Genomic DNA, 14,837 nt, shown 5'->3' with positions numbered 1-14,837 from the left:
GTGGATAAAGGCAGCAATTTGATTATGGTTTAGAATTAGTAATTAAGGTTTTTTTTCCCATATTTAAAGAATAATCGGCGCAATCGAGGAAATAATTACATTTTGTATGTGTTTCATGTGCGCTGATTATTCCAGTTTTAGCAATGTGAACAATTAAATATACCGTCTGATCATTCCTCACCATTCGATCAATTAAAATTCACTAGAAATGTTTCTTTGCTTTGCCAATGGCGAGATACAAGGGCGCCCCTTCGAAAATCCTTAAAACGTGCAGTGCAAGAGCGGCTGCCAATATGATATTCCTCTCTGCCTTCTCCGTCTCTGGCTTACGTATTAGTGAGACCAGGAAAGCTTTCAGAGCTCAGCTTGTTGCTTGCTCCGAGCTGTGTCTGCTGAATTGTCATTCCTACCACTGGCTGAACTAGAACATCACTAGGACTGTTTCCGAGAGGGAGGACAGATTTTCGCTGTGGTCCAGATGGGACAAATGATGTTTGTTTCATCCTGATGGAATAACGTTCCACGGAAATCTAAACCTGCTTTCTCCAACACTACTGACCTGCCGGAGCGTTGCTGATTCCATCTACAATGAAGCTGAAGTTGAGCATCTTGTCGGCTTTTGTTGCCTTTGTTGGCATTTTGAGCTTTATATTTTTGGTGGTGGCCATCGGAACAGATTTTTGGTATATTATTGATGCGTCCAAACTGGAAATAAAGAACAACTTGTCGGAGACCATGAGCTCACACTCAGGACTGTGGAGAATGTGTAAATGTAAGTAGCATCTGCGATGTGGGAATACCCATGCTATAAGATGTCAATCACGCCGGTTGTCTTCATCAGATTTCCCTTCTTTCTCTTCCAGTTAAAGACAAATGCTCTCCTTTGATAAATCCTTTCGGGCATGGTAACTTAAACTTTACAGATCCACAAAAACAACTTTTAAGTGAGTTGACTTGCAAATTTCCAATATATTATTCTTTTCTTATATATTTGCAGAAAAGTATTTGTTTTTTTTTGTTTGTTTTTTTTTTTGTTTTTTTTTTTTTGGGGGGGGAGCATATTATCTGCTCAAATGAAATTAGCATAGTTAACTTCTGATGTCCTATGCCATAATTACAATTAAACTGTAATTGTCGTTTTGAACGTATTGGAGTTAAATTCAAAGTCTCATATTTACATGATTACTATAAATGTTATTGTTACTGTTTTTATTACTTTGATTATAATACTATGATTTATTACTGCTTTGGGATTTTATTTTAGTATAAGAGTGATAATCAAAATGCTTTTTATAGACATAAAATGTATTATATATATATTTTTATGCTTTTTATGCTTTATTTAAGTTATTTATTTGCATGGTTTTCGCAATAAATTAAATTATTACAGCTATATACATTTTTTTTTTAAAGAGAGTTCTTAGGCATTTGTGTTTTAAAAATGTAGATTTTTTTTACCAGTGTTATATCACCCCCTTCTGGTTCATTGTCATACTGCAAGACAGTATGATAACATTACATGTATTATTATTACTATAATTATTATTACTGCTGCTATAAATCTTGCTACAATAAGTACTTTTCATCGTAAATTTATTTAGATTTTTTTCAAATACATTTCTATTTTGATTACATCATTTTATTAATGACTTAAATAGCAAATAGTGATATAATAATAATAATAATAATAACAATAACAATAACAAACATGGAAAGTTAAGGTGATTCAAATTTCTTATATGGATTTCGTTTAAAAACCACATTGGATTTTTCCTCCTCAAAAACACCTTGTGAACATAGTTGCATAGGTTTAACCCCTTAGCGACCGCCGATACGCCTTTTAACGGCGGCCGCTAAGGGTACATGTGGAGGGTTTCTACTGGTTAGGTACATCAGGGGCTCTGCAAACGCAACATAATACCCGCAGACCATTCTATCAACGTCTGCATTCCAAAATGGCGCTCCTTCCTTCCGAGCTCTGCCGTGCGCCCAAACAGTGGTTTACCCCCACATATGGGGTACCAGCATACTCAGGACAAATTGGACAACAACTTTTGGGGTCCAATTTCTCTTGTTATCGTTGTGAAAATAAAAACTTGGGGGCTAAAAAATCTTTTTTGTGGAAAAAAAATATTTTTTATTTTCACGGCTCTGCATTATAAACTTCTGTGAAGCACTTGGGCATTCAAGGTTCTCACCACACATCTAGATAAGTTCCATGGGGGGTCTAGTTTCCAAAATAGTGTCACTTGTGGGGAGTTTCCACTGTTTAGGCACATCAGGGGCTCTCCAAACACGACATGGCGTCCAATCTCAATTCCAGCCAATTCTGCATTGAAAAAGTCAAACGGCGCTCCTTCACTTCTAAGTTCTGCGGTGCGCCCAAAAAGTGGTTTACCCCCACATATGGGGTATTGGCGTATTCAGGAGAAATTGCATAACAAAATTTATGGTTACATTTCTGTTTTTACACTTGTGAAAATAAAAAAATGGTTCTGAATTAAGATGTTTGCAAAAAAAAGTTAAATGTTCATTTTTTTCCTTCCACATTGTTTCAGTTCCTGTGAAGCACGTAAAGGGTTAATAAACTTCTTGAATGTGGTTTTGAGAACCTTGAGGGGTGTAGTTTTTAGAATGGTGTCACACTTCATTATTTTCTATCATATAGACCCCTCAAAATGACTTCAAATGTGATGTAGTCCCTAAAAAAAAATGGTGTTGTAAAAATGAGAAATTGCTGGTCAACTTTTAACCCTTATAACTCCCTAACAAAAAAAAATTTTGTTTCCAAAATTGTGCTGATGTAAAGTAGACATGTGGAAAATGTTATTTATTAACTATTTTTCGTGACATATCTCTCTGATTTAAGGGCATAAAAATACAAAGTTTGAAAATTGCAAAATTTTAAAAATTTTCGCCATATTTCCGTTTTTTTCATAAATAATCGCGAGTAATATCGAAGAAATGTTACCACTAACATGAAGTACAATATGTCACGAAAAAACAATCTGAGAATCAGCGGGATCCGTTGAAGCGTTCCAGAGTTATAACCTCATAAAGTGACAGTGGTCAGAATTGCAAAAATTGGCCTGGTCATTAAGTACCAAATTGGCTCTGTCACTAAGGGGTTAAAAAAGACCTAGATCCATCAAGCTCAACCTTTCACCACCATTTATACCTTCAGACTATTCACTAGGACTTTGAACAAATTGAACACAACCTAGTGCATTTCTTTAGACTACAGTTGCAGCTCGTAAGTTAAAATTATTTTGTAAGTCACATTCATATATTCAATATTCGGTCAGTATTGTACCTCAGTATTTGTAAGCCAAAAACAGGAATGGAACAATTAGAGGAAAAGTATAATAGAAACATATGCACCACTTCTGTATTTACCACCCACTCCTGGTTTTGGCTTACAAATACTGAGGTAAAATACTGACCAAATACTGAACGTGTGAATGTGGCCTTAGGGCTACAAGTTTCTGTGAGGCTCTAATATTAGACTTTATTAAATTAGACAGAAGTATATCACAGGTTTTGGTTCTGGGTCCAAACAACCTCATTAAGCCAAACTACGACTCCAACCTGCTTTGTGTCTAGAACTCAGTGGAGCAACAAGGCACACTCAAGAAAATTCTAATCATTGGCTAAGGTATATTAAAGAGTAAGTATGGCACAACTATGGCAAAACATATTTTTGGGGATAACTTGATGGCTCATTGATAAATCCAGAGGCATGACAACTTTGAGTGCTTACCGTAGAATTAACTGTGCATTCATCTGTTGCTTTAGTACCTCACTAGTCACTAGTCACAGAGAGAGTCACTGTTGAAATAGGAGGAGATTGAAATGGATCAATATACATATAGTGTACATATCATTGGTATAAACTGTACGGGTGCACAGAGGCCCAAGGAGAAATTGGGCCCATTTGCAATTCCAAAGCAGGGGGAATTGATGAGCTATTAAGCTGCAAAGGGACCAAATATTGTTCTTGCACAGGGGTCATCATCTGTTTATGTCTGCCAGCAGGAATGCCACCAGGAATTTCAGGGCCCCATACTGGAAATATTTTTGGGCCCCATTGAAACTCTGCCCTGGCTTCACCCCTTAAACCTTCCACAGTCCCAACGTCCACACTTGGAAAAGCTCCACTTCTGCACCACGTCCTCAACAATCACACATTAACAGTTCCCAATGAACACCAGATCACATACAGTGCCTTGCGAAAGTATTCGGCCCCCTGGAATTTTCCAACTTTTTCCCACATATCATGCTTCAAACATAAAGATACCAAATGTAAATTTTTGGTGAAGAATCAATAACAAGTGGAACACAGTTGTGAAGTTGAACAAAATGAATTGGTTATTTTAAATTTTTGTGGAAATTCAAAAACTGAAAAGTGAGGAGTGCAATATTATTTGGCCCCTTTAACTTAATACTTTGTTGCGCCACCTTTTGCTGCAATTACAGCTGCAAGTCACTTGGGGTATGTCTCTATCAGTATTGAACATCGAGAGACTGAAATTCTTGCCCATTCTTCCTGGGCAAACAGCTCGAGCTCAGTGAGGTTTGATGGAGATAATTTGTGAACAGCAGTTTTCAGCTCTTTCCACAGATTCTCGATTGGATTGAGGTCTGGACTTTGACTTGGCCATTCTAACACCTGGATACGTTTATTTGTGAACCTTTCCAATGTAGATTTTGCTTTATGTTTGGGATCATTGTCTTGATGGAAGACAAATCTCCGTCCCAGTCTCAGGTCTTTTGCATACTCCAACAGATTTGCTTTAAGAATGGTCCTGTATTTGGCTCCATCCATCTTCCCATCAATTTTAACCATCTTCCCTGTCCCTGCTGAAGAAAAGCAGGCCCAAACCATGATGCTGCCACCACCATGTTTCACAGTGGGGATGGTGTGTTCAGGGTGATGAGCTTTGTTGCCTTTACGCCAAACATATTGTTTGCCAACGAAATAGAAGCATAGAAAGGGACGGCACCAGAGGAGTATAACTTCTTATGGACTTGGACTCTTTAGAAGGAACCAATATGCAGGTGTCACGAAAAAGCTGGACATACGGTGCTCTGCACTAAAAGCATATAGCCAAATGATTCAACAGAGAAAAAGAAAATAGTGCGGCACTCACCCTTTTTTGCTCTAAGATTCATGTGCTGAATTGGAAGTAAAATAGTAACATATAGTAACATATAGTACATCCGTTGACCTGATGTCCTAACGGATGTACTATATGTTACTATTTTACTTCCAATAAAGCACATAAATCTTACAGCAAAAAAGGGTGAGTGCCGCACTATATTCTTTTTCTCTGTTGAAACATATTGTTTGGCATTGTTGCCAAAAAGTTCGATTTTGGTTTCATCTGACCAGAGCACCTTCTTCTACATGTTTAGTGTGTTTCCCAGGTGGCTTGTTGAAAATTTTAAATGCCACTTTTTATGGATATCTTTGAGAAATGGTTTTCTTCTTGCCACTCTTCCCTAAAGGCCAGATTTGTGCAGTGTCCGACTGATTGTTGTCCTATTGACAGACTGTCCCACCTCAGCTGTAGATCTCTGCAGTTCATCCAGAGTGATCATGGGCCTCTTGACTGCATCTCTGATCAGTCTTCTCCTTGTCTGAGATGAAAGTTTATAGGGACGGCCAGGTCTTGGTAGATTTGCAGTGGTATGATACTCCTTCCATTTCAATATGATCATTTGCACAGTGTTCCTTGGGATGTTTAAAGTTTTGGAAATCATTTTGTATCCAAATCCGGCTTTAAACTTCACTACAACAGTATCACGGACCTACTTGTTGTGTTCCTTGATCATCATAATGCACTTTGTGCTTCAAACAGAACCCTGAGACTATCACAGAGCAGGTGCATTTATACGGAGAATTGATTACACACAGGTGGATTATATTTATCATCATTAGGCATTTGGGACAACATTGGATCATTCAGAGATCCACAATAAACTTCTGGAGTGAGTTTGCTGCACTGAAATTAAAGGGGACGAATAATATTGCACTCCCCACTTTTCAGTTTTTGAATTTCCACAAAAATGTAAAATAACCAATAAATTTCGTTCAACTTCACAATTGTGTTCCACTTGTTGTTGATTCTTTACCAAAAATTTACATTTGGTATCTTTATGTTTGAAGCATGATATGTGGGAAAAGGTTGAAAAGTTCCAGGGGGCCGAATACTTTCACAAGGCACTGTACATTGCCTTCAGCTTTTGTTTTGACCAAAAGATTTTTTATGCCACCACCATGACAAGGTAGACTCTTTTGGCCGAGCGCTACTCTACTCTAACCTATTAAACATTTATTATATCCAATTCTCTTTTTAGGTATGTTTTTATTTATTTTTCAATTTTTAAAATGACCAATAACATTACATACAAGGGACAAATACCCTCACACTATGACCAGACCACATATTACCACCACATAGTGACAGAATACTACAATACTAATCATTAATGAAAACAAAACACTATACTAATATGACCATAAGTGTCTGTATTTAATGTATAAAGGTAATACAGTGATCACCAGTGACATTACACATAGGAGCTCTGTATTTAGTGTATACAGGTAATACAGTGATCACTAGTGACATTACACATAGGAGCTCTGTATATAGTTTATAGTGTACAGGTAATACCGTGATCACCATTGAAATTCTACAAAGGAACTCTGTATATAGTGTACAGGTAATAGAGTGATCACCAGTGACATTACATTCCAGAGCTTTTTATATACTATATAGAGTATAGGTAACACATTGACTCAACATGATGTCTCTAGTTGAAGTCCTTCAACTTCGCTTTTCTTCCTGCCAGCATCTGGTCAGAAGCTAAGAGGGGAATGGCTCATAACATGGCAATGTGCAGAGCTGCAACAGCAGGACTTCCATGAAGCACCCTTCAGTTTTAATAGTGCTGTATTGCCCTCTTCTCCCTGATTATCTTCTATATTGTGTTCATGTCCTCTTCCATGACTGTCCTAAGATGAGATGAAGTGAAGCACACCCAAGCAAGAGAGGAGAAAAAGAGGATAGTTGTATATATGAGTGTACATGGTTGCATATGTGTGTGTACATATATATATATAAATATTGTACGGTTTATTCTCACTCAGCTGTGGTGGAGGTAGACACAGGAAGCAAAATGTCCAGGCTGGTTTATTAAAACTTCAAAACTTCATAAACCGCTCAGCATAACCAAACAAAAAGACAGCCTTTCCCAGCACAGAGTGAAAAGAGAAAGTAAATAGTCCATATAGTAGTACGGGTTCGCCCTCTCAGGTTAGTCCAGATCTTGAGTCCTTTAGCAAATTACAAGTAATACCGAAGGTCTACACACCTCCAGACACAGACACTGAATGAGACAATTGGTCTCCTTTTTATCTGCCATACCACGCCCCTCAGGGTGGAAATCTGTGAGCAGCCAGTCCCACCCGTCTCTATGACTGCTTGTAAACCCAGCCCTGATAAGCCCTATTAACTCACTCAGCATGATATGTGCTGGAGCCTGCTTTCCCAGGCTTATATGGCTTACATAATTTTAGCTACCAGCCTTGATTATACATATCTCCCCTAGAGGACCTGTCTGGTGTGCCATCTTAAAATATACACAATATATACAGTACAGACCAAAAGTTTGGACACACCTTCACATTTAAAGCTTTTTCTGTATTGTCATGACTATGAAAATTGTACATTCACACTGAAGGCATCAGAACTATGAATTACCACATGTGGAATTATATACTTAACAAAAAAGTGTGAAACAACTGAAATTATGTCTTATGTTCTAGGTTCTTCAAAGTAGCCACCTTTTGCTTTGATGACTGCTTTGCACACTCTTGGCATTCTCTTGATGAGCCTCAAGAGGTAGTCACCGGGAATGGTTTTCACTTCACAGGTGTGCCCTGTCAGGTTTAATAAGTGGGATTTCTTGCCTTATAAATAGTGTTGGGACCATCAGTTGTGTTGTGCAGAAGTCTGGTGGATACACAGCTGATAGTCCTACTGAATAGACTGTTAGAATTTGTATTATGGCAAGAAAAAAGCAGCTAAGTAAAGAAAAACGAGTGGCCATCATTACTTTAAGAAATGAAGATCAGTCAGTCTGAAAAATTTGGAAAACTTTGAAAGTGTCCCCAAGTGCCGTGGCAAAAACCACCAAGCGCTACAAAGACACTGGTTCACATGAGGACCGCACCAGGAAAGGAAGACCAAGAGTCACTTCTGCTCCTGAGGATAAATTTATCCGAATCGCCAGCCTCAGAAATCGCAGGTTAACAGCAGCTCAGATTAGGGACCAGGTCAATGCCACACAGACTTCTAGCAGCAGACACATCTCTACAACAACTGTTAAGAGGAGACTTTGTGCAGCAGGCCTTCATGGTAAAATAGCTAATAGGAAACCACTGCTAAGGACAGGCAACAAGCAGAAGAGACTTGTTTGGGCTAAAAAACACAAGGAATGGACATTAGTCCAGTGGAAATTTGTGCTTTGGTCTGATGAGATTTGTGTGATGCAGAAAAGTTGAACGGATGGACTCTGCATGTCTGGTTCCCACCGTGAAGCATGGAGGAGGAGGTGTGATGGTGTGGGGGTGCTTTGCTGGTGACACTGTTTGGGATTTATTCAAAATTGAAGGCGTACTGAACCAGCATGGCTACCGCAGCATCTTGCAGCGGCATGCTACTCCATCCAGTTTGCGTTTAGTTGGACCATCATTTATTTTTCAACAGGACAATGACCCCAAACACACCTCCAAGCTGTGTAAGGACTATTTGACCAGAGTGATGGGGTGCTAAGCCAGATGACCTGGCCTCCACAGTCACTAGTCCTGAACCCAATCGAGACGGTTCGGGGTGAGCTGGACCGCAGAGTGAAGGCAAAAGGGCCAACAAGTGCTAATAAGATAATAATAACAAAGAATTTGTGTTTGCAATCATTTCCAGGAAGAAACTGATTATTATCTGACAGAATTGTAGGGGTGTCAAGACTTTTGGCCACAACTATATATATATATATATATATATACATATATATATAAATATGTATATATATATATATATATATATATATATATATATATATATATATATATAGACAAACATATACTTTTACACAGTGGGGAAAATCAGTATAATTAAATTGCATTTTTTTGCATGAAATAAGTATTTGATCACCTACCGAAGAGCAAGAATTATGGCTATCTCTGTTAGTTTTTCTATAAGAAGCCCTCCTACTCTGAACTCATTACCTTTATTAATTGCACCAGTTTGACCTTGTAACCTGCATAAAAAACTCCTGTCCACACACTGAATCCATCACACTCCATCCCCTCCACCATGGCCAAGACCAAAGAGCTGTTTAAGGACACCAGGGACAAAATTGTAGACCCGAACAAGGCTGGGATTGGCTACACGACTATAGTCAATCAGCTTGGTGAGAAGGCAAAAACTATTGGCACAATTATTAGAAAAGGGAAGAAACACAAGATGACTCATAACGGTCTGGGGTTCCATGCAAGATCTCACCTCGTGGGGTAAGGATGATTCTGAGGAAAGTCAGGAATCAGCCTAGAGCTACATGGGAGGACCTGGTCAATGACACGAAGAGAGCTGTAACACAGTCTCAAACATTACCGTTAGTAACATACATATTAAAATCTTGCAGGGCACGCAAGGTCCCCCTGCTCATGCCAGCACATCTACAGGCTCGTTTAAAGTCTGCCAGTGACCACCTGGATGATCTAGAGAATGCATGGAAGAAGGTCATGTGGTCAGATGAGACCAACTTAGAACTTTTTGGTGTCCACTCCACTCGTCGTGTTTGGAGGAAGAAGGGTGAGTACAACCTCAAGAACACTGTCCCAACCGTAAAGAATGGTGGGGATCATACTTTGGGCTTGCTTTTCTGCAAAGGGGACAGGATGTCTGCACTGTATTGAAGGGAGGACGGATAGGTTCATGGATTGTGAGATTGTGAGATTGGCCAACAACCTACTTCCCTCAGTAAGAGCATTGAAGATGAGTTGTGCCTGGGTCTTCCAGCAAGACAATAACCTGAAACACAGCCAGGACAACAAAGGAGTGGCTCCCTAAAAAGCATTTCAAGGTCCTGGAGTGGCCCAGCCAGTCTCCAGACCTAAACCCAATAGAACATTTTTGGAGGGAGCTGAAATTCAATGTTGTCGAGTGACAGCCCTGAAACATGAAAGGTCTGGAGAAGAACTGTATGGAGGAGTGGGCCAAAATCCCTGCTGCAGTCTGTGCAAATTTGGTCAAGAATTAGGAATTGTCTGATCTCTGTAATTGCAAGCAAAGGTTTCTGTACCAAATATTAAGTTCTGTTTTTCTACCGTATCAAATACTTATTTCATGCAGTAAAATTAATTATGCAAAAATCATACAATGTGATTTTCTGGATTTCTTTAAGATACTGTCTCTCACAGTTGATGTGTATTGCAATAAAAATGACAGACCACTCCATTTTTTGTAGGTGGGAAAACTTGCAAGATTGTCAGTGTATCAAATACTTCTTTTCGTCCGTGCAGGGCTGTATTTGCCACTAGGCACTTGAGGGCACATGCCTAGGGCGGGGACGATGTGGGTGGCAGCACCTGACCAAGTTTTTTTTTTTTTTTTAAAGTTCTGGGTCACCTGCCGACCGACTGCCTCCACACCCCCGCTCCCGTGGTACCGCTCATTAAGGTCATGAATATGCGCATATTCATGACCTTAATTAGCGGTACCACATGACCACTCACTCAGGAAGAAGGTGCTGCAACGGGAGTCGGGACAGAGCCAGAGGGATGTTGGCGCGGCCACGCGGTGTGGGATGGACAGGTGAGTATGAGGGACAGGGGACGGGGGATGAAGGAGGATGGTAAGCCGAGCCATGCAAGATGGGAGAATGAGCGGGAGCGGGAGGGTGGAGAGATGAGCCATGTATACGAGGGGGAATATGAACCATGCATACAAGAGGTGGGGGGAATTATGAGCCATGCATACAGGAGGGGGGATTTGAGCCATGCATACAGGAGGGGGGATATGAGCCATGCATACAGGGGGGGAATTATGAGCCATGCATACAGGAGGGGGGATATGAGCCATGCATACAGGGGTAATTATGAGCCATGCATACAGGAGGGGGTGGTGGTGGATTATGAGCCATGCATACAGGAGGGGGGGATTATGAGCCATGCATACAGGAGGGGGGGTGGAATATGAGTCATGCATACAGGAGGTGGGGGGGAATTATGAGCCATGCATACAGGAGGGGGGAATATGAGCCATGCATACAGGAGGGGGGAAATATGAGCCATGCATACAGGAGGAGGGGGGAATATGAGCCATGCATATGGGATGGGAGGGAGATGAGTCATGCATGCAAGATGGAAGGGGGGCATTATACAGTATTGAGCATCATGTGGGGTCATTACACAGTATGGAGCATCATGTGGGGTCATTATACAGTATGGAGCATCATGTGGGGCAATTATACAGTATTGAGCATCATGTGTGGCCATTATACAGTATAGAGCATCATGTGCGGCTATTATACAGTATTGAGCATCATGTGTGGCCATTATACAGTATGGAGCATCATGTGTGGCCATTATACAGTATGGAGCATCATGTGTGGCCATTATACAGTATGGAGCATCATGTGTGGCCATTATACAGTGTTAAGCATTATGTGTGGCCATTATACAGCATTGAGCATCATGTGTGGCCATTATACAGTATTGAACATCATGTGGGGTCATTATACAGTATGGAGCTTCATGTGTGGCGATTATACAGTATGGAGCATCATGTGTGGCCAATGGCCATTATACAGTATTGAGCATCATGTGTGGCCATTATACAGTATAGAGCATCATGTGTGGCCATTATACAATATAGAGCATCATGTGTGGCCATTATACAGTATGGAGCATCATGTGTGGCCATTATACAGCATTGAGCATCATGTGGGGCCATTATACAGTATTGAACATCATGTGGGGTCATTATACAGTATGGAGCTTCATGTGTGGCGATTATACAGTATTGAGCATCATGTGTGGCCAATGGCCATTATACAGTATGGAGCATCATGTGTGGCCATTATGTAGTATGGAGTATCATGTGTGGGCATTATACAGCATAGAGCATCATGTGTGGCCATTATACAGTATGGAGCATCATGTGTGGCTATTATACAGTATGGAGCATCATGTGTGGCCATTATACAGTATGGAGCATCATGTGTGGCCATTATACAGTATGGAGCACTGTGTGGCCATATTTATTTTTGTTTATAATTATTGTATATGAAACAGTGTGATCAGCAGTGCTAAATGGGTGTGGTTGGGACGTGGATATGGGTGTGACTAGTTGTGAAATGGGTGTGGTCAGAGGCGTGGCCTAAATTTTCCAGTGGCACACTACGTGCGCCGCAAGCTTTGCACCTCTTTCCCTTCTTCAAAAGTTGGGAGGTATGGTATCACATTTGCCAGATCACGGCAAGTGCCACAAATCCCATGGGGAATGAATGAGGTCGAACGCAGTGTTGCCGTAAGTGATCCGTTAAACGGCAGATGCAGAAAAACTGCCCGATCTGCTGCAAAAGGCTACTTTCACATCAGTGATTCTTGCCAAAGTCTATGCCGATAGTGTCATACTCACCGATGGGGAGGCAGCACTAAAAGTGCCTAGGGCAGCAGAAACTCTAAATACGGCCCTGCCTCTGTGTAGGTATCTTTTTGTCTCTCTCTCTCTTGCAACATGAAGAAGGAAACGTCATAGTATTATAAAAATCATATGATAAGTCGATATTTTAATAATGTGCATAAGATGAACAATATTTTCAAAACATCTTGATTTACTCAGCATTGAGTGCGGTTTATATGCATTAATACACCTTAGCGATTTTCAATGTGGTTATTAATGGTTGTCTAAAAAAAATGTTCTACCGAGCTGAATGCACTTGTGTAAATAAACAAGATCCGCTGCTGGCAGCTCCATTTGCACTTGCCAACCAATGACATTCCAGATGTGATTAATGGGAGACGAGTTTGAAAATGCTACAGGTCATAGAAGCTTAGTTATGCCACTCAGGCTGCTCGCAGTAGGCAACATGTGGGCCTAGAGTTTTTTTTTTTTTTTTGCTGAAAAACAACTCCTAGGATACTTTGATGAAATTACTATACCACTGGTTTCAAGTAGGTGAATTTCTAGTCAAAGGGGTTATCCGGGACTTTTATACTGATCCATGGGATAGGTCATCAATATCTGATCGATGGGTGAGCAACACTCGGCATCTTGTCAGATCAGATATTTCCAGCGCTGGCGGCAATCAGATGATCATACACAACTCCGTCAACTATTTAGTGGCTGCAGCTGGGTACTGCACATCCACCCCTTATTGATCCGAATAAGATATTTATGGCCACAAAACAATTGATGGAGCTGTGCAGCTCCGCAACTGAGAAAATCTGGGTATAGCTGATCCACTCGGGTGCCAGCTGTAGCACCCCCACCAGTCGGATACAGATCATGAATTTAAATGTCCTGGACAAACCTTTCAATCAATAACAGTCAAGGACCATTTAATCCATGGCTTTACAGATGGATGAGATTGTAACAGGTGGTCTGGTGAACATATGTCTTTTTTATATTTTGTTTTCTATTGTTTGTGGGGCAGGGTGAACACAAAGATTGAAATTTTGTCAATGTTGTTTATTTTTATTATTGATGGCGATCATTGTGTGGGTTAATGACTTGTAGGGCTCTCTTCAATGCAATTATGTGTACTTTTTTTGCATGATGATATTAGTTTTAACCCCTTAAATGTAAAATTTTTACAATTCTGACCAATGTCACTTTATGAGATAATAACTCTGGAATGCTTTGACAGATCCTGGTGATTCTGAGGTTGATTTTTCTAGAAATATTGTATTTCATAGTATAATGATAGTGGTAACATTTCTTCGAATGGCTTGCGTTTGTGAAAAAAACTGGAAATTTGGCGAAAATTTTGAAATTTTCGCAATTTTCCAACTTTTAATTTTCATGCCCTTAAATCACAGAGATATGTCACACAAAATAGTTAATGTGTAACATTTCCCACATGTCTACTTTACATCAGCACAGTTTTGGAACCCAATTTTTTTTTGTTAGGAAGTTATAAGGGTTAAAAGTTGACCAGTGATTTCTCATTTTTCCAGCAAAATTTGCAAAACCATATTTTTAGGGACCACCTCACATTTGAAGTCACTTTGAGGGGATTATATGATAGAAGATACCCAAAAGGGACACCATTCTAAAAACAGCACCCCTGAAGGTGCTCAAAACCACATTCAAGAAATTTATTAACTCTTTAAGTGGGGAAGAGGGACAGGGAGTCTCCACGTGAGTAGCATCCAGCTGGAATTCAAGCGAGTTTGCTAGCATCTGTCTGGTGGGTGCCGATCCTGCTGGTGCATTCCGCAAATGCAGGAAAAGGAAAAGATATGTTTCAAGGACACCGACCATTTAAAATGAAAAAAGTTTATTTGGATATGATTAAAAATAAAACAACAAAACCACCCTGATGTGTTTCTGGTGCAACAGTGCACCCTTAGTCATAGGATATAGCGAGAACATACAGACAGATATAAATAAGGAACAAGCACCACTCAGAGCAAAGAGAACTTTTTTCATTTTAACTAATGTGCAGGAAGCATATCCTTTCCTTTTCCTAACCCTTTAGGTGCTTCACAGGAATTTTTAAAAAATACATAAATGAATGAACATTTAACTTTTTTTTCACAAAAA

General features: G+C 40.0%; 1 protein-coding gene across 1 annotated transcript in view; it reads left to right on the top strand.

The window, feature by feature from the left end:
• The first annotated feature begins 338 nt into the window (after nt 1-338).
• TMEM114 (transmembrane protein 114) overlaps nt 339-14,837 on the top strand; it is a 39,958-nt gene continuing 25,459 nt past the window's right edge. Inside the window, exons 1-2 of the mRNA XM_069733991.1 lie at nt 339-772; nt 864-944. Of these exons, the coding sequence (XP_069590092.1) occupies nt 589-772; nt 864-944 (265 nt within the window). The 5' untranslated portion in view covers nt 339-588. The remainder of the gene's footprint in view (nt 773-863; nt 945-14,837) is intronic.

This window comes from Ranitomeya imitator, chromosome 7, assembly GCF_032444005.1.
Source record: "Ranitomeya imitator isolate aRanImi1 chromosome 7, aRanImi1.pri, whole genome shotgun sequence".
NCBI classification, from domain to species: domain Eukaryota; kingdom Metazoa; phylum Chordata; class Amphibia; order Anura; family Dendrobatidae; genus Ranitomeya; species Ranitomeya imitator.
The sequence above is the reverse complement of the archived record's forward strand: the minus strand, read 5'-3'. Positions and strand labels throughout refer to the sequence as shown.